The sequence below is a fragment of the Eptesicus fuscus genome, chromosome 11 (genome assembly GCF_027574615.1).
Source record: "Eptesicus fuscus isolate TK198812 chromosome 11, DD_ASM_mEF_20220401, whole genome shotgun sequence".
Taxonomy (NCBI): domain Eukaryota; kingdom Metazoa; phylum Chordata; class Mammalia; order Chiroptera; family Vespertilionidae; genus Eptesicus; species Eptesicus fuscus.
This window is the reverse complement of record NC_072483.1, coordinates 50,448,802-50,470,026: the sequence shown is the minus strand read 5'-3', so window position 1 is coordinate 50,470,026 and position 21,225 is coordinate 50,448,802. Positions and strand designations below refer to the sequence as shown.

General features: G+C 38.9%; 1 protein-coding gene across 1 annotated transcript in view; it reads left to right on the top strand.

Annotated features, from left to right (window-relative positions):
- The window catches only part of GPR155 (G protein-coupled receptor 155), a 44,559-nt gene that overhangs the window by 20,827 nt on the left and 2,507 nt on the right, over positions 1 to 21,225 (top strand). The window contains exons 10-17 of the mRNA XM_054722799.1: positions 2,024 to 2,108; positions 2,747 to 2,837; positions 4,091 to 4,298; positions 5,955 to 6,059; positions 10,050 to 10,186; positions 11,767 to 11,862; positions 13,909 to 13,973; positions 16,737 to 16,874. Coding sequence (XP_054578774.1) covers positions 2,024 to 2,108; positions 2,747 to 2,837; positions 4,091 to 4,298; positions 5,955 to 6,059; positions 10,050 to 10,186; positions 11,767 to 11,862; positions 13,909 to 13,973; positions 16,737 to 16,874 — 925 coding nt within the window. The remainder of the gene's footprint in view (positions 1 to 2,023; positions 2,109 to 2,746; positions 2,838 to 4,090; positions 4,299 to 5,954; positions 6,060 to 10,049; positions 10,187 to 11,766; positions 11,863 to 13,908; positions 13,974 to 16,736; positions 16,875 to 21,225) is intronic.

Sequence of the window (21,225 nt, the reverse complement as noted above, 5' to 3'; positions counted from 1 at the left end):
CCCTGATGAAGGGGCCCTTTAACCTTGAGAATATTTTGACATAACAGATTTTAGACCTAATGTATCATTTTAAATCATCCCATTCAGCCATCTTTAATTTCTCTCATTTGCATACCTCCTCATGATTTTTGCCATATCTGCATATCACATGTCCTTATTTTTTCCTTAAAGTTGATTCACTTTTTTTACTTTAATAAATTGAGCCTTATATTAGTAAAACCCAGGTTTCATGTAATAGCTAAAATTTTTTGAAGCACGTGTTAAAATAAACACATAACTAGTCAAAAAAAATTTCACCCTGTGCCACCTCTTGTCTCTACACTTTTGGAAACAATGGTCTGCTTTGAATTTTTCCTTTTGCAAATTGGGGAAATAAGACCCAAAGAGTTTAGCTGATTCAGCTTTGTCAGTGATGTAGCCAGGACTAGATTGCACCTGTTCCTGTATCAGTCTTTTCACAAGGAAGAAATAATGAACATCAGAACTTTAATGAACATCAGTATTATAACACAGTTGGCACACTTTTGTGATTGGTTACTTGCCCCTTTGAAAACCTGAAACTAAGAGTTTACAAATGTATTTAGGGAAGAGCAGTGATATTACAGTATCTCTTGAACTTGGGTAATGTGTGGTCCCTTTTAAAGAAAAAACAATTCTCAAGGACCTTGGTGTTTATTTACATTATTTCTAGCACAGGGTTACTTAATCTGTACAACCTTAAATCTAGGTATGAATTCCTTCTATACAGCTAATATACAACTTTAAAACCAAAGCGAATTCACAGATGAGATTCAAACAAAACTATAAACTCGGTAATTCTAATTAGCAACATTTATCAACATGACAAAGGGTCTTGTTTTCCTAATCTGAATCAAAGTTTGAAATGTAAAATGGGTGGGGGGAGGGGAAGAAAAGAAAAAGAAATGTAAAATGGAACTCACTTCTCTGGTTAGGGTTTTTTTTTGTTTTGTTTATTTTTTTAGTTTGACCTGCCTTTATTTCCATGTGTGGGTTTATGATCTTGTTTTCTCATTGCTTTTCTCTCTTCAAACGGCCACAGAACCTTCGTTTGTACCATGTGTTGTGATATCATTTAGCCTTCATTTGGCTCAAACAATATAAAACCAAAAGTAATCTCTGAAATCATAAGACTGAACTTTAGTTATAAGATGGGCATTTGGGTGATTGTCATTTAAGAGATACCAAAAGGACTTACAATTTCCCAGATATTTCTAGATCCTGACAAATGTGTCTTAGGAACCATCAGGGCCAATTGATCTGAGTTTTAGAAACACTGATAGAGTTGGACTTGCCTCACATCGGGTGGCTGGGTTCCCAGTCCTGCTCTGCCCTCTGCTGGCTGTATGGCTTGGGCAAAACCTTGTTTCTATATCTGTAAAATGAAGGTGTTAATTTAAAACAGTGGTCCCAACCTTATAGTTCTAAGATTCTAGAACATGTAGAATTTGTTTAAAAAGACATTACATGTATAAATAATTGGGTATGTGGTATAAGGAGAGTTGAAGAACTTTAAAACATTTGTTTTTGTATTAAGTTCATATTCTATTTGTTTTAAGGTCCATCATATAGATTTGGAGCATTTAAAAAAAAACAAACAAACTGTAAGAATTACTGGCTCTTTCTTAGCACCAATAGAATGGGGATGTTTTTATTATTAGAATTGTTCCATAGCCACTTAAAAATAACCTCCATTTTCTAAATATACTTAGACTCCAAACACATCAGTCAAAAGAATAAGATGATTTGGGACTTTTTAAAAAAAATCCTCATGTATAAAACAAGGAGGTTTGAGTAAAAACACTATGTAGGAGGGAAAACTCAAATGATTTTGAATTAAAAAAACCTGCTTCAAAATATTGGGGATAGCACTTACTTAGAAGTAAATTCGAGGGCAAAACCTACAGACTGCTCCTGAAATGAGCTTAGTTAAATAAAATTCCATGAAGTCTGAACAACATCAAGAGTAGTTATGTATCTTTCAACCTTTATTTCTTGTTCTTAGGCCTCCTAGCAATTTCTTTGTTTCTTTTGAAAAAGAAAGAGATGGTACCATTTCCTGTTGGAATCATCATAATATGTGGCTGGGGGTAAGTTGGTAGTTTTCTGTTTGTTTACGTGTTCCTATATATACAGTGTTAAACAATAAAATTTGACTTCCAGGGCTGAAAGAAAGGGTTTAGTAGGCCATTGCTAGCAAAAGAGAAGACCGGTCTTGGGGCATGGATTCTAAACTAGCAGCTGCATGGCTAGGTAGGAAAGACAACATGTCCGTTGTTTGCAAGTGTTTTTATATATTAGGTAAGGGAAAGGGAGAAGAAAGATGTAAGGTGTTGAAAGAATTTATGTTAGCAAAGGGGTGGGAGAAAAGGAAGTGGGCCAGCTCTGGGATAGGCACAGAGTCCACAAATAGAAACGTCCGCTCCTGTGGATTGGCTGCGGGCAGCAGTCCAGAAAGGCCACGTGTGAACAAAACAGCAGACTCCTGGAGTTTGATGGTGCTTGGCTAAAAACTAACCTGTGGAAGTAGCCCCCTAGGAATCAATCCGAAGTTCCAACAGATACACAGAATGTGCGCTGTCTTTTGTTAGTTGGCCCCCAGCCATTCATTGACTAACAGTTCTGTATCTCTCTGTCTGCTGTAACTTAATTTAGAACATGTCAGAATTTTCTTCTTGTCAGTAGTTACTATTCATTATCTTTTCTCTCTAAACCCTTGTTATTCCAGAATTCCTGCTATCATTGTTGGTGTTCTTTTGATCACTGGAAAACATAATGGAGATAGCATTGACTCAGCCTTCTTTTATGGAAAAGAACAGGTGAGAAGAATGTATTGAAAGTTCTGTTCTTGAGAACATCTCTCTTGAGCTTGTTAATGTGTTTTTCTATACTTACTAGTACATTAAAATTAATTCTGAAACTCTATTCCAACTTACCACATATCACACTGGTGACCCTACATCACTTTTTAAAGGCATGTCTCAAACTGTGGTAAAGGTTTTACGGGTCTAAGTTTGTTTTTAGCTGAGGATTTCAGATGTTTGAAACTTACTGAGTCTTCTTAAACACACTTACGAATTAAGTTTATTTTTTATTTTTATTTTTTTTAATATATTTTATTGATTTTCCACAGAGAGGAAGGGAGAGGGATAGAGAGTTAGAAACATCGATGAGAGAGAAACATCGATCAGCTGCCTCCTGCACACCCCCTACTGGGAATGTGCCCACAACCAAGGTACATGCCCTTGACCGGAATCGAACCTGGGACCTTTCAGTCTGCAGGCTGACGCTCTATCCACCGAGCCAAACCGGTTTCGGCACGAATTAAGTTTAATTATGTTTCCTCTACTGGAGGAAAGAGTGATTAATTTAAAGCCATTTAATGAGTTAGCAATAATAATAAAAGCCAAATTCTTGATTTTCAATCCTGTAGTAAATATAAATTTCAGAACAAAAACTATCTGAGAGAAAATGTGCTTGAAAAGCTAGAGAAGGAGACTTGTGGAACCTGCTGAATCAGAAATTCTCCAGGGGGTAGGGCCCATAGATATGTGTTTTAGAAACCTCCTCAAATAATTTGGATTTCTTACATTTTGTTTTGTAATTTTTAATTTTATTGGGTTATTGTGAGAATAAATAAGATTATACACATAAAGGACTTAGACTAGTATTGCCATATAGCTAATACTCAGTAAATATTAGCTATAATTATTTATTTTTGGTATTATTACTATAACAGAGTCTCTATTTGAAGTATGCTTAAACTATGTAATAAAGCGAGCAAAAACTTTGAAGGGCTGCAAACAATTATTTAATTTACTTGTGGAAGAAACCAATGGCATTGATGTACAGTGAAAGAAGTATCTAGAAATCTTATATGATTACAAGCAAACTCTAATTTTTCTACAAGTAACTTACATCTCTTCCACACTCTTCTTTTTTAAGAACCATTGTTATAGAGCATTTGTGGCTATGGAGCTATTGCATTTTCCACCAAAAAAGTACCCTTAACCTATTTGACTAAGATTCTGAAGGGAGAATTGTGAAAAGTGGCTTAATGTCTCTTTGGCAGATGATCACCACATCGGTCACCCTGTTCTGCAGCATTGTGATAGCCAGCATATCACTCATGTGTATGAACCGCACCACCCAAGGCAGCTACGAAGATTTCAACCAGTCTCAGAACCACACAGCAGCAGAGCCTGGGAACACTGCTTTTGAGGAGAGTCCAGTGCCAATAAACGAACCCGAGCCTTTTACAAGTTCTATCCCAGAAACAAGTATGATCCTTAAGTATAAAGAAACTCTTACATGCCTGGGTAGCATGTGTCCTACATGTTTTGTTTAAGGGCACTTCCTTGAGCTACCTTCAATATCACAGGTATTTGTCAGATAAGGAACTTGAATGATAGTTGATAATAGAAAGAGCTTGCAAGTTCATTAGATTCTTGTTTATAAATCTTTTGTGAGGGCAATCTTTTTGTTAAATCCTAAAACTTCCTTGGACCTGAAAGTTTTAGAGAAAAGTAACAACTTAAGGAAGACCCTTTTTAGGAAACTAAGCATCTATATTTGTTAATGTAACAACTTGTATCAGGCAAGCACTATCAATAAAAGGCTAAAGGAGACCTGACTAACACAGGGTTAATAGCATGTCCGGAGTTGGCAATATGAAATCAAAGGTTCAGTTAATAAAAGAGAAGGCTAGTGGTCTACTTACTAGTATATATCCAAGTTATGTTTGAAGGCAAAAACTGTCATAGTAATTTTCTTGGTGGCCATAATCTGTGTGTGTGTGTGTGTGCGTGTGTGTGTGTGTGTGTATGTGTGTGTGTGTGTGTGTGACTTCTGTGACTAAATAGAGGAAAACTTACATTTCTGTAGAAGATGGCTCTGTGTGATTTCTGTAAACCAATCTACCTGTAAACCAGCAAGAGATTTTTAGCAGTATTTTATTGAAAAAATTATAATTGTTTTTACTACATCTTCTAAATTAGTAGGAGACATGTTCTTGAAAGCAGTGAGTTTTGAACTAAACCTAAAGGAGGAGAGTGTTTAGATGAATTAACAAAAGTGGTAAGTCCCTGTCATACTAGGCCTGGAGACCCCAAATAAGCATGGGGTTTGTGGATGCCACTGAAGACTTGTTCTGAAAGAAGAGAAGGGCCTTTGCTGAATGGTGGGAGGGGTTAGACAGACAGAGAAGGGTCAAGCCAAAGAGAGCTTCCAAATTCAGACAGAGGCCCTAACCTGTTTGGCTCAGTGAATAGAGCGTCGGCCTGCGGACTGAAGGGTCCCTGGTTCAATTCCGGTCAAAGGCATGTACCTTGGTTGTGGGCACATCCCCAGTAAGGGTTGTGCAGGAGGCAGCTGATCGATGTTTCTCTCTCATTGATGTTTCTAACTCTCTATCCCTCTCCCTTCCTCTCTGTAAAAAATCAGTAAAATATATTTTAAAAAAACAAACAACAACAACAAAAACAAATTCAGACAGAGGAATTTGAATGAACTACCATAAGCAATAGAGCATTAGGACCTGTTTTTGATGAGTTGAGTGATGAAATAAAAGCTGTGTTTTAGGAAAGTGTTCAAATTCTCTGAGTTCCCAAAGCACAGTGGAAACTAATGGAACAGCATGGATAAAAACATTTTTCCTTGTGTCACACAGTGAGAAGACAATGTTTAAGGGAGCTGATCCTCTGTCTGCCTCTCTACGTGTTAACTTTTCTGAATAAGTACATTTGAATTCTTTTTTATAGATACCTTGTGACAACGTTTCCAATGAGACTGCATGAGAAATGTGTGTGTGTGTATAAATGGATTTGTTTGTTTGGGTTTTTTGTTTGATTGATTTTCGGTTTTCTTTGGCATCTCTTGAAGTTGTCCATTTCTGTTGTGATTGGACTCTGTCCTCACATGTTATTTGATCTATATAGGGTGCTGCTCCTGCTCCATGGGAAATGGTGAATTATGCTGCTCATCCACAGAGCCAGTAACAAACATAAGCTCTAGTGGACCTACGACGCCTTCCTCTGAGAAAAGTGAGTATCCCTGGGTTATGAGGATGGGCCTATAAAAGCTACACTGTTTAAGAATATGTGTTCTCAGCCCTGGCCGGGTAGCTCAGTTGTTTAGTGTCGTGTTAATACACCAAAATTGCAGGTTGATCCCTGGTCAGGGCACATACAAGAATCAACCAATGAATGCATAAATAAGTGGAACAACAAATTGATGTCTCTCTTTTTCTCTCTCTTTCTCAATCAATCAATCAATCAATAAAAATTAAAAAAAGAATGTGTTCTCAAATAAGATGGAGGAAAGTGCTAATAGGATCATCATGCATAGATAGAATACTCAGTTTAAAATAAAGTTTTTATGATGTAGTAATAGGTAGTATTAGACACATACACACACACACACACACACACACACACACACACATCAATTTTTCCAATAAATTTAATCCAAGAAGTGTAACCTAAACACCATTATTTTTTTGGCCTTCTTTTCTTGTCTTAGAAGCTGAGACTTCCTCCTCTCCCTTTCCCCAGGGCCAGAACTAATTAATTAGTGCTTAATTACATTTTGAATTCATATACTTAAAATATACCCTTTCTCATAAAAAGAGAAATCTTTAAAAATAATAACCTTTGGCATATAGACTAAGAGACTGAATCACATTTGTGGTCTGGATTTCAAATTATTTAAAACAATTGTTTATAACACACTTATGTGAAGTTACAGTACACTTTTAGTTGGTTATCTATACTAATAAAAGGGTAATATGCTAATTAGACCAGGAGACCAGACATCTTCCTACCATCCGACTTCCTTCCGGACAAAGCCACGGTGGTGAGGGCCAAGGCAGAGGAGGTTAGGGGCAATCAGGCCAGCAGGGGAGAGCAGTTGGGGGCCATGAGGCTGGCTGGGGAGGGCATTTGGGAGCCATGAGGCCGGCAGAGAAGGGCAGTTAGGGGCCATTAGGCCAGCAAGGGAGGACAGTTGGGGGCCATCAGGCCTACAGGGGAGCGGTTGGGTGTCAATCAAGCCAGTAGGCAGGCAAGTGGTTAGGAGCCAGCGGTCCCGGATTGCGAGAGGGATGTCAGACATCCCCCAAGGGGTCCCAGGTTGGAGAGGGTGCAGGCTGGACTGAGGGACCCCTCCCCCCATGCACAAATTTCGTGCACTGGGCCTCTAATATTAATTTATAATCAAAGTTTAAAGGGAAACAGTAAAAAGTCTTCTTTATAATGAAGCATAAGTCAACCATATTGCATTATGTTGGGTTTTTTAAAAATTTTTTATATATTTTTATTGATTTCAGAGAGAGGATGGAAGAGGGAATTAGAAACATCAATGATGAGAGAGAATCATTGATCAGCTGCCTCTTGCACACCCCTACTGGGGATCGAGCCACAACCCAGGCATGTGCTTTGACTGGGAATTGAACGATGACTTTCTGGTTCATGAGTCGACACTCAACCACTGAGCAACACCAGCCCAGCAGGCATTATGTTTTTATATCACAAATGTGAGGAGTATAAGAAACTAGAGGCCCAGTGCATGAAATTCGTGCAAGGGTGGGGTCCCTAGGCCTGGCTGGCAATCAAGGCTGATTAGGTTCCCTGCCTCCCCATCTCCTCACCTCCCCACCTCCTCCTTCCCTCACCACCTGCATGCTGCCACCATGTGGTTCCATGACTCCCCGCTTACCCCCTCCTCCTTTCCTCACCACCCGCATCTGCCGCCATTCACCCCCGGTTCCCCAACCCAGCTCAGGGGCCCAGCCCCAGCAGGCCCTGCCGGCAGGGGGGAAGAACCAGGAGGTTGGCCTGCAGGCCCCATCAGTGATAGGGGCCTGTGGGCTGAGGGCAGCTCCTGCATTGAGCGTCTGCCCCCTGGTGGTCAGTATGTGCCATAGCAACCGGTTGTTCCATCGTAACCGTCGCTTAGGCTTTTATATATATAGACTAGAGGCCTGGTGCATGAAATTTGTGCACTGGAGGAGGTGGTCCCTCAGCCTGGCCTGCACTTTCTCACAGACCAGGACCCCTCAGGGGATGTCCGCCTGCTAGTTTAGGACCCCTCGCTCCTTACCGCCTGCCTGCTCGCTGCTCCTTAATGCTCGGCTCACTGCTCCTTAGCGCTGCCACGGAGGTGGGAGAGGCTCCCGCCACCACCACTGCACTCGCCAGCCATGAGCCCAGCTTCTGGCTGAGCAGCGCTCCCCCTGTGGGAGCGCACTGGCCACCAGGGGGCAGCTCCTGTGTTGAGTGTCTGCCCCCTGGTGGTCAGTGTGCATCAGAGAGACCGGTCATTCTGGTCGTTCCACCGTAACAGTCGCTTAGGCTTTTATTATATAGATAATGTATGCAAATAACTTAGCACAGTGAGTGTATATAAAGTAAATGCTCATTAAACATAATAGTAGCAAAAGTAGTTATTATTCAGGCAGGGTTTATATTTGGCTGTCATTTGTTGACTATAAATGAATCTTAAATAGTGGAATTTGCATTTTCATAGAAAGAAGTAAAAATATGTCGGATGTTGGACCTTCACTGACTTTCTCTTAGGAAGTCCCTTTTGACATTTTATTAAACTTTCAGTTTTGGGGGTTTTTTTTGTACTTCTTTTCTAAAGCTAATGTTTCTTGACCTGAGAATTCCCAAGGTTTCCTCATTTTTTTCTTCTTATACAATATACCTAATAGTAAAGCCCATTGACAAATTCAACATGTACTTTTATTTAACAGCCTTTTTTCTCCAAAAATCTTATGCTTTGCTTATTTGTCATTTTCTTCATTAATAATGCTGATTTTTTTTAAAAACAAAAGGGACTTCTTCAATTCTCTGATATTTTGTGAAAATTACATAGAATGGAGCCATCATAAATTGGCTTTGTCTGCTCACACAATTTAGTATCATTTCTAAGCCTAAAATAAAGTCTAAAAGAAATAAAACCATGGACCATGGACGAATGAGAAATTTTAGAGTTTTATAATATAATTAATTTCTCAACCACAAACACTGGCATAGCACAAAGGCAAAATAAATATTGCAATGTATAAGAAAGGCAGATGAAATTATTGAACTTTTTAAAATCCATTTTTATAATATTTGTACATAATATTTTAAGTCCAGGTTATTATATATACTGTAGAATTTTCCTACATGAAGATAGACACCAGTAATTTTTATTAAAATAGGGTAATACCAAAGAGATAGTTTGGCAGCCTACTTTCTTTTTACTTAGCAACATTGTAAACTTTCCCCATGCCATTAGCTATTATGCTAGATCATGTTTAAATCTCTGGGAACATATGGCTTTTTCTATACATTGTCTTTAGGAAGTAAAGTTTTTATTATTAGCTTGAGGGTAAGAGCCATAAAACTGTGTGTTTTAGTCACTAACTTTCTGAAACAAGACTGTATGTTAGACATATGTTTTGTAAAAATGTTCTCCCCTGATTTTGATGCCATATACTAGTATAGTGAAACTGAGGAAGGGGAAAAAAAGGTTCTTGGGAAAGGCCCCTCACCTCTATTTTAGAGTCATGCCTGTGACTTGATTTGGTTCTATATGTGAATAAAATATATGATATTTTTTATTTGGTTCCTTTATTTTATTTGATAAGTTTTAAACTCTTTAATGAAAGCTAAGTGGTAGTAGTAAACTTGTTTTACAGTTATCAAAATAGGGTATTTGTGACCAATATGTACGTTTATTACAGGTGAAACTTGAATTATTAATTTAGACTTAAATATATATATATTACATTGTTGAATAGTGTAGAAGGGAACCATTGCATACTACTCATGTTTATGTCTGGGTATTTTTTCAAATAAAAACACCCTACAAGTAGAACTCTTGAAACAACATGAAGGAGCCTTCCTCAGATTTCATCTAAAATAATATACTGGTTCAGAGCTGAATGTGCATATGTGGTGTTTTGCTTAGGAAGTCATTATGAATTTAAAATGCATTCAAATAAAAAGCTCTGATTACAAATTGTTGTACTTACTGTTTTATAGATGATCATTGTGAGAGTCGCTGTAACTCCCAGAGCTGCATATTAGTCCAGGAAGAAGAGCAGTATCTACAGAGTGGAGACCAGCAACTGACTCGACATGTGTTGCTGTGTTTACTTCTCATTATTGGCCTATTTGCTGTAAATGTTTCTTCTGATTTTGTTTTGGGGCCATTTCTTTACATGTTTGGCAAAGGTTTTATTAAGGCGTCTGGGAAAAACAGTTACTACTTCCCAGGGGAGTGGCAGCTAGGCCATCTGAATCCAAAACCTTGAGCTAAATGTTTTTTGGGGGAAAGAGGAATGAATAATTCACATTACTGCGTTGCCTAAATGTCCCATAGCTTATTTTGCTTAGAACCACTTACTCATTCTATACTCTGAACCTAGAATTTGGTAAGACGAGGTATCTTCATGATGTGTGCAGGGCCGCTTTTTCCTAGTGTACTCCTTAACTGACCTCAGTGGATAAACGCCCGGGTGGTCTCTCAGAAGATATTCCTCAGATAAATAAACTTTAAAAAATAATTTTTAAGTTATGAAAATAACATAACCACTTCACATAATAGATACTTACAAAATAGAGAAAAGAAGAAAAATATCCATCATACTACTGTCTTCTATTTTTTAATACATTTTTCTAATCATATATACAGATTTATATTCTGCTTTGTCACTATGTCAAGCATTTGCACGTTGCTGCATAGTTGTTCATAACCATTACTTTTAATGGCTCCTTAGTAAACCACAGAGGAGGTACATTATAATTAACCAATTCCTTACAGAGCCTTCCTAGTTTTTAAAAATGCTCTAATAAACATTTCCATGCAGTTTATTTCCTTATGATAGATTCTCCAAGTTGGGAAACTTGGATAAAATAGTATAAATATTTCTTTGCCTTTGGGTGCATTTTACTAAGTTGTTTTCCAAAGGAATAGTATAGGTTTGTAAAGTATCCTCACCAACATTGATTATTATAAACATTTTAACTAGATAATTTTATAGGTAAAATATAGCACTTTGTTTTTTAATGCATTTTTTTACTACTAAATGGTTTTTATAATTGCCTTTATGTCCTCTTTTGTGAATTGTCTGTTGTTTTTATATAATTATTTTAGATGGTTCAAATGTAACTTGCCTAAAAGTAGAAAATGGACCATATAACTTATGAGGGACCCTCCTACCCTTTTCAAACTGGGATGCTCGTTACACAGAATGATACCAGCCAGCACCATTTTAATTGCTGTTTAAGAACAAAAATCAAAAAGAAATGCTGCCAAGAATTGTTGCTTAGTGATGTGATTGTTTTCATTGTGTAGAACTAATTTTAAAATCAGTTCTGTCTTAGGCTAGTTGGCAGTCCTGATATATTATGTAAGCTCTGTATTGTGGCTCATGTCTTTTTGCTTCAAATTTGATCAATCAGTCCTGTCTTAGCCTAGTCGGCAGTCCTGATATATTATGTAAGCTCTGTATTGTGGCTCGTGTCTTTTTGCTTCAAATCTGATCAGAATAGATGCTGTTTGAGTGACATCTGTCAAGAGGAGAGGTTGAAACTTCTTGTTTGAAAGACAAAGCCTCTATATTCTCTACATGTTTTTCCCTTTAGTCTTTTTCTCCCTAATTATTAAGTAGTAGGTAAGTTATTGTTCTGTGTTTTGGATAGAGAGAAATGATTAGCTTATTTCATTTAAAAATACTATTTTCTCCTTCCTTTACAGAATCTTTCTAGTTGTTTATGGTGGCTATTCAACCAAGAGCCTGGAAGACTGTATGTTGAGTTACAGTTTTTCTGTGCTGTGTTTAACTTTGGCCAGGTATTTATTTACTGAGAACTTTGAGAGGTTTTTGTTTGTCTGGATGGGGTGATTGGGGGTGGCAGGACGGATGTGCTTTTCTTTTAAATCAAAAGGGTTTCGTTTGTTTGCCAGCTGCTGGTATACATGACAGCTGACAGCTGCTGCCTGTCTCTAGTAGAGATGGATTATTATATTGGTTAAAGTCATCACAATGCACACTGAGTGTTATAGTCAGAAATACCAAATCGTTGTTTTTTTTGCTTTGGTTTTGAGATAAAGAATGATAATGTAAGCAACAACAAGATGTTCCAAGCACTTTTTAAACTTCGTTGTGGTCTTAATAAGTCACTTTGGGAAAATGACTTACCTTCTCTGAGCCTTTAGTTTAGCCACTTAAATTGGTTTACATTATTTCACTTACATTTTGATATTTATTGAATAGGTACTTAAATCTTTTCTAAAAATTATAAATTGGTGTATAATTGGCCAGGTATAGATAGTAGTTACCATTCCTTGTCAGGATATAATATACTACCATTGGTAAGCATTTTATATTAACTATCCCATTTAAATATTCACAATACTTGCAAGGTAGACATTATCATCCTAGTTTAAAAATTAGAAACTAAAATTCTATGAAGAACTAATACAATGGTGCTATTGTCCTTATGTCACTATTGAAATGAATATTTAAGGATAAATGACATTTTGCATATTGGAAAAATGTCTTTTATGTGCAAATTTCAAAATTTGATTCTGTAGTCAATCACTTACTTTTTAATTAGAGAATATTAGTCCCCCGATTGAGTATCAGGTGATAAAAAGTGCTATTTAAAATTATTGGGTTTTCCTATGAAATCTAAAAGAATTGGCCATGTGAATTAATTAACATTTATCGGTAGATATCCCTGCAAGTTTTTCCATAACATTAATTTTTTTGAAATATTTCGAGTTTGTTTTGCCATTATTGTGGCAGCATAAATGGCCATGTCTAGGTAGACAAGTGACCTCAAGCAATTTATTACAGACAGACATGAGCATCTCAAGGGCTACTTGATGCCCCCCTTTCTTTGGGATACTAAGATCAGATTTTGTACTCAAGAACTATAAAATACGAGGTGGAAAAATCATAGCCTCACTCAGCATTTTGCCTTTTTAAAGCCCACTCCAAGCTGAGCCATCCCAGGACTGGGACTGGGAAAGCTTCACAAACAGACACAAATGCCAGAATGTTGCGTTTGAAATCCTGCCCCCACAGCTATGGCTCAAGTGCTTCAAAGGAGTAAGAGAGATACCACAACCTTCCCCCACACACACCCTGCACTCCCACATCCCATTTTTCTCTTGGGGATGTATTGAGTGTTGTAGTCAGATCATTCCCTTGTGGTTATTTATAGTTCTGGGTGAAGAAAGGTAGGTCCTCATGTAATATATTGCATTCTCCATCCCAACTCCCACCCACCCGCACTTAAATCCTTACCCCATTGTGCCTGACAAATAGCAGCTCCCAACTTCCTGTCTCCCTCATCATCCTGATCGTGGCTCATATCTGTTGCCAGTTTGCCTCACCTCCTTTCAAGCCCTTTCACTAAGTACCAGCTAGCCAGTTTCATTTCACATAAGTTTTATTCAGTTGCTGCATTATATTCAGATACTACAGCATTTTTAAATTCTGTAATTTCTGAAGTCTTAATAGAAAATTAATAAGGAAATACTTAAGTACAATGTGAAATATTTTTTCTTTTTTAAAAGGGAAAAACAAAGATATAAAGCCCTAAATGTTTTCATTTTCTTCAGTAAGCCAGCACACACGTATGGTTGCTCCGCACTGGTTTATATCACCCATCATGATTAGTAGGACAGATGATGGGCAGAGGCAGCCAAATATCATACTTGACTCCAGGCACTAAATTTTAGAAGGTCTTCCTGTGCATTCTATTAAAAATGTTGCTTTAATCATACACATTTGCTTTCCCCAAGCACTAAATTTGGTGGCTTCCATAATTTCTCTGTCTTGAAATGTTATTGTTCTATTCATAAAATCTAATTTTTTTTCTTCCATAGGGATTTATTTCCTTTGGCATCTTTGGATTGGACAAACATTTAATCATTCGACCTTTCAAAAGAAGGTAAATTTATTTGGGAAAAAAAATGTATATCTGTAGATGTTGCTGGAGGAAATGAGGCCCTTTCATGGAGTCGCAAGGAAAGCATTCCAGGGACCCACGTATGGGAGGATAAGGTTTAGTGGTGAGGTTTATTGTAGAAAGAAAATCAAAGGACTGTCCCGGGGCAGTTCCGTCCTGCTGTGAACCAAGTCCAGCCTTGTCTTCAACAAGCACAGAACAAAGACAGTGCCCAGAAATCCTGTAATTTGGTTCAGTCCATATGAAAGCTTAGTCCAGTTCAGCCTCCGTCATCATCCGGCTAGCTTAGCTTCTGTTCCTGGCTGTCCTCCAGCTGGCGCTGCATTGCCATACACAGGCTCACACTTGGAGCCCATGGGGTGTGCCGGACCCCAGGTGGCTTCTAGGGCCACATGGCTGCTATGGAAAGAAGTGGCGGGAACAAAGGGGGGGAGCCCGTGTTACAGAGGGAGAACTTTGTTAAGCTGATTCTATTACCTTGGGCTTGGTAAGGACTAGGTGCTTTTTCAAACTAATCAATCAACTTCCTAATCTTTCATGGGCTTCTGCTGGTTCCTCCCCCTAAGAAATCCATGTCCTAGACCTTCCAGGGTTCTGTGTCCCTTATCCAATCCAATCCTTTCCCCAGGCTTGGCTCTTACTGCCCATGCCTCCTAGTAGAAGCATCTTCCCCTGCACCATCTTGGCTTTGACTGGGCATGCGCCCAGCAGAGGAATTTCTCCTGCTGTTTCTATTCCTTCTCTGGAAGTGACCTATAATGATCTCTGGAAGTGACCTATAATGACCCACACTGCCCCTTCAGGGATTGGGTCCTGATGCAGCGGTGCCCGGGAAGCCTATGAATGCTGCAGCTTCCCGGTGAAGCAGGGTCAGTGTCCGATTCAGCTCCCCGGGTGGTTAGGCTTCTTAATGTCTGATTCCCTTTGCTCCCTTCCTTTATTAATATCTACCTACCTACCCTGACATGAAGGTGATGACAAAGCCGCCTATTAAGATACTGATATTTTTAAGTCTTTAGTAACGAACTGCTGGGAGACCACAGAAAGCGTCAACAACCACCACAGAAAGGTTATCTGTTGATTCACATATTTGTTGTGAATAATTGCACAGAAGATATTAGAAGAAAACTATTATCAATCCAACTGCCCTCCCCAATCCAACATTGCAATTTGCATTTTAATCAGAAATAATGGATGCTGGTTTCTATCTGTGCCATTAACTACATAAAGTAAAATCAAATTTGAAAATTTATTTAGAAATGGAATAATAGGTGATGTGCCCCCAAAGGTCTATATTGGATTGTCTTTCTCCTTTGACCACAGAATTTCTCTATCAGATTGACAATTTGTAGAAAACTCAAGTTTTCATTCTAAATGTTTGAGTTTTCATAGCTTGGTGAAGAGTTGCTTTGAATTCAGACTGGAAATTTCTTTATGAAAAATAATGAAGGGAGCCCTAGCCAGTTTGGCTTAGTGGATAGAGCATCAGCCTACGGACCGAAGGGTCCCAGGCTCGATTCCAATTAAGGGCGCATATCATAGTTGCAGGCGCTCCCCAGCCTAGGCCCTGGTCAGGTTGCATGCCAGAGGCAACCAATCGATGTGTTTCTCTCACATGGATGTTTCTCTCTGTCTTTCCCTCTCTTCCACTCTCCCTAAAAATCAATGGAAAAATATCCTCAGGCGAGGATTAAAAAAAAGAAGAAGAAGAAGAAGAAGAAAAAAATGAAGTGAGAATACTCCAACTTGTGGGTGGGAGAAATGGTGGGGGAGGGGGTTTTAAAGTCTTGTACTTCATTTGTTTTCAAAGTCAAAATTAGTAGAAACTGTAAGTGTTAATGGAGTTTCTACTAATAATGATATAAAAAGTGCCCAGTAAATGTTAACTGTTATTTCTTACTTCTCCTTCTTTTTCATCATCATTAATATCATCATTAAGATATAGTTGCCAGGGTCTGTCATAATCCTGTCATGGGAGAGGAAAAGCATAATAGAAAAGTCACTGAACTTAGTTAGCAGCTTCATAATGTTAACTAAATCAGTCAACAGAGCCAAGCCCGTGTGGGTCAGTGGTTGAGCATCCACCTATGAACCAGGAGGTCATGGCACATACCCGGGTTTCAGGCTCAATCTCCAGTAGGGGGCATGCAGGAGGCGGCAGATCAATGATTCTCTCTCATAATTGATGTTTCTATCCCTCTCCCTTCTTCTCTGGAATCAATAAAAATATATATATTTTTTAAAAAGTGAAGTAACATTTTTAAAAAATGGTCTGGGGCAAAAAAATTGTCTGCGCTGGCAGAAACAGAATTATTCTGAACTCCAGATTTTATTATGTGCCTTTTGGGTACTGAAATTGGAAAATGATTAAATAAAATAATTGATCTCTGTAATTTATTTTTGCATTTCAAACAGTAGGATGTAGAATAAGAAACTTCATTTATGGTAGAAACTGAAATGGGTCAAACATGTCTGGAGGTTATTTTATAAAATGTCCAGAACAATTTAATAAACTACCCCACTGCACCCCACCTTACTCCCACCCCAGCCTACTTTGAATAGGAAACTGAATGCAAGCTAAGTATGTTTCTGCTTCAGACACTAATGACGCCTTGGTGTTGCAGATGACAGCTTTAGTAAATGACAGCTTTGAAACAGCCATGTTGATGGGGTAATAAGCAGGACGGGTTCTCTCTCAGTGCTTTTCTTTCCTTAAAAACAGTCTCCTTCGATTTTGGTTTTCAGACTTGAATTTCTATGGAACAATAAAGAAACAGCAGGAAACAGGGATTCTCCTGTTCCTGAGGAAATAAAAATGACCTGTCAACAATTTATCCATTACCACCGTGACCTCTGTATCCAGAACATAGTCAAAGAAAGAAGGTTAGTATAAGTTCCTGATAATTATATTTTAGGTGATAATTTTGGTTTGTAATGCAGTTGTGACTACATGATTGTTCTTTTTAATATCATATATACATGCAAAAGTTAAAATAGTATGGGTCATTTTATAGTTTAAGAAACAGCATACTATAAGAGCCATTATCACTTTGATTTTTATAATTTTAAATGTCAGATAACTTCCAATTTCCATATAAAATGGGAAAACTTAAGAAGGAACCAAAATGTACTTGAATATTAACATTCACTTCATATTGACTATTAGTGTCTTTCACAAAACTTTGAGATACATTGGATTTAGAAGTGATTTTGTATTCCCCAGCTCTAGTTATTTCATATTACTAATGATATTGTGAAGAAAATGAAGTGAAATTTCTTCTCTTAATCAATTCTGCTGCTTGTTATTTACAGTAGCCAAGATATGGAAGCAACTCAAGTGCCCATCAATAAATGAGTGGGTAAAAAAGTGGTGGTACATATGTACAATGGAATATTACTCACCATAAAAAAATGAAAATGTAACATTTACAACAGCATGGTTAGACATAGAGGGTGAAATATGTCAAACAGAGAAAGATAAATACCGTATGATTTCAATTATATGTGGGACCTAAAGAGCAAAATAAATAAGCAAACAAAATATAAATAGTCTCATAGATATAGAGAAAAGACTGATGGTTGCCAGAGGGAAGGGGAATTGGGGGACTGGGTAAAAAGGGTGAAGGGAGTATGAAGTACAATTGGTGGTTACAAAATAGTCACAGGGATGTAAAGTACAGCCTAGGGCAGCGGTCGCCAACCTTTCAGACCTCACGGGCCACCAGTGGTCCGTGGACCACCGGTTGGCAACTGCTGGCCTAGGGAATATATTCAGTAATCTATACTAATAAAAGCCTAGATGATCCTCCCGCCCTCACGTGATGCACTCACGTCATCACAAGATGGCCGCCACAAGATGGCTGGCAGGGGAGGGCAGTTGTGGGCGATCTGGACGGCAGGGAAAGGCAGTTGGGAGCAACCAGGCCTGCAGGGGAGGGCAGTTGGGGGCGAGATCAGGCCAGCAGGGGAGGGCAGTTGGGGGCGATCGGAGTGGCAGGGGAGGGCAGTTGGGGGCGATCGGGTCAGCAGGGGACGGCAGTTGGGGGCGACTGGGCTGGCAGGGGAGCAGTTAAGCATCAATCGGACCGGCAGGGGAGTAGTTAGGGGGCAATCGGGCTGGCAGGCAGAAGCGGTTAGGAGCCAGCAGTCCCAGATTGTGAGAGGGATGTCCGACTGCCTGTTTAGGCCCAGGCCTAAAATGGCAGGTGGACATCCCCTGAGTGGTCCCAGATTGGAGAGGGTGCAGGCCGAGCTGAGGGACACCCTCCTGTGCACAAATTTCGTGCACCAGGCCTCTAGTCTATATATATAAAAAGCCTAATATGCTAAGTGTCCGACTGTTCCTGCGACTGTTCAACCAGTCACTATGACACACACTGACACAGGGGGCAGATTCTCTGATCAGTAGGTTAGCTTGCTGCTGGGGTCCAGCTGCTGGGGACTGGGCGAGATGGGCTGGACATGCCCTGGAGCCCTCCCACAGTCCCTCCCTGGCCCTGATCATGCACCGATGGGGTCCCTTGGCTTAGCCTGTGCCCTCTTGCAATCCAGGGCCCCAGGGAGGATGTCTGAGAGCTGGTTTTGGCCAGATCCCCACAGGCCAGGCCAAGGGATTCCACTGGTGCACTAATCTCTGCACTGGGCCTCTAGTATTTTAATAACTATGTATGGTGCCAGGTGGGTATTGAAATATCAGGGCAATCACTTTGTAAAGTGTACGCCTGTCTAACCACTATACTGTACACCTGAAATTAATATAAAATAATATTGAGGTAAACTTTAATTGAAAAATAAAAATGCTTTACTCTTTAAAAAGCAGTTTTAGTTTCACAGAAAAATTAGAAGTACAAATATATCCCTCCAAAAAGAACTAGACTAAAAAATTTTCATTCTCATCTTATTTCAGAATTTTCTTTCACAGCATGTAAAATATTTTTTAGCATTTGCATCACAGTTTAAATTAGTGTGTGGAGGACAGAAAAACACTCTTAACCGTCATCTAATCTTTCCAGTCGTATAGCCACTAAGCTACTGTGGCTATTTAAATGTGGCTGGTGTGATGGAGAACATGAATATTTCCTTTTAGTGCTTGCTTTTAATAAACTTAAACTGAAAATTCACTGAAAAATTTTAATTCTGCTGCTTATTTTTCACCTCAAGTCCTAACCTTTAGTCTAAGGTATCATATTTATTCTTCTGATTCTCAAGATATGGAGTATGCAGTAGGAAATAAAAAAACAAATGTTACCAATATTTTTAGTTATTGTAAAAAGAGATAAAAATAAACCAGAAAACCAAATACTTTTATGTCTATAACTGAAAATTTGAAAGTTACCATTTAGGATGATTTATTTACATATTATTATGCCACTATATTTCATAATAACCAGAAGGCAACCTGATATAGCTAGTGGAATGGGGACTCACTGGGTGGGCACAAAATAGGGGACTAATACTAGAACTCAATTCCTGGGTATGCCACTTTTTAGCTGTGTGACACTGGGCAAGTTCAATTCTCCAAACCTTAGTGTTCCTCATTTGTAAAATAGAGGCTGGGTCTCTGGATTGTTCCAAGTTAGGTGACAAAATCTATGGAAATGGTAAACTATGAAGAAAAGTTAGCTTCTCACCCTTACGAGCCAAACACAATTATTTTTTAAAACTACTATTTAAATTTTTAAAAGGGAACTCCCCGTTAGCTCCACCAGGCCCCTGTGATTGCCCACAATCAGGAAGCATAGCTCTTGCCATTTGCAGGACTGCCAGCTGCCTTGGTCCCGGGCCGCAGAATGGGGCTTCGCTGGCAGTGCACTGCCCTACAGCCGCACAGAGGCACATTCTCTGTCTCTGCAATTCCGTGAGCTGTGCTTTAGCTGCCTGATCAGTCATCAGGAAGCAAAAATTATTCCCTTGGTGTTGGATAGAAGGTGTTGGGCTATAAATTAAAAGTCAGCATGCAAGATGAAGGCTCAGACTAAGGTTCTAATATTGAGGCTTCTGTTGAAAGTGATGTTTTGGTTGCAAAGCATAAATTAAGATATTAATAAGTAAAATACTGATGTCAACATATCGTGATTTTATGTACTTGAGAAAATTTTTCATGTATATTAGCCTCTTTTCTAATTTTTATATTAAAATCTAATGTATATTCATTTGTGGTTAAATGTTTTAAGATTTTTGTCACCTATTCCTTATTTCATCTTGATTTTCTTTTTTAAAATTTGTTTATTGGTGAAAGTATTACAGATGTCCCCTTTTTTTCCCATTGACCCCCTCCACCCTGCACCCACCCCTCCCAGGCCTTCACCATGCTATTGTCTGTGTCCATGGGCTATGCATATCTATATATATAAAAGCCTAAGCGACCGTTTCAACAAGTCGACTGAACAACCGAACTACTGGTCGCTATGATGGCGCACTGACCACCAGGGGGCAGATGCTCAATGCAGGAGCTGGCCCCTGGTGGTCAGTGTGCTCCCACAGCCAACCTCCCACAGCTGGCCAACCTCCTGTGGTCCCTACCCCCGGCCGGCCAGCCCTGATCAGTGGACAGCCTCCCGTGGTCCCTCCCCCCGGCTGGCCCCAATCAGCCCCGATGGGCCCCGATCGCCGGCCAGGTGAAGGTATGCCACCTGTGCATGAATTCATGCACTGGGCCTCTAGTATGCATATAAGTGCCCCAGTCATTTCATCTTGATTTTCATCCACTGTTTCCCAAGCACTTTGGGTTTTACAGCTTGACTGATTCTTCTGAACAGATTCATATTATCTATTGCACATTGTATGAAAATGTACAGAATTCATTTGGTTGGTTTTTTTACATTTTTTTCCCTTGTTTATTTTTTACTTGAGGCACCCCACATTTGCATTAGGAAGGACATTTTAAAAATCTTAGATTTGTAACAAGACCAATCTCACTTATCCTTCCCTTGCTTCCTAATGCAGCAAGTTGCTGACATATCAGTAAATCTGTCTTGGCTGCTGAGGGCAAGAAGAAAGGCTATTCATGGGCAGTGTGATAAGCAGAAAATACAAAGTTTGATTTGAGTAGTTTAAATTGTCCTTCTTAAGGAGCTTGTAAAATATTATTTAATGTTTCTGAGGTAAATTACTTATGAGTATAACTTACTAAATATATAATATTCAGCTGTCTGCAGAATGTATCTGATCATAAAAGGCTATCTACTATAAAAAGAATATTTATTTGTAGATGAATTTATGTTATCTGAGTGGA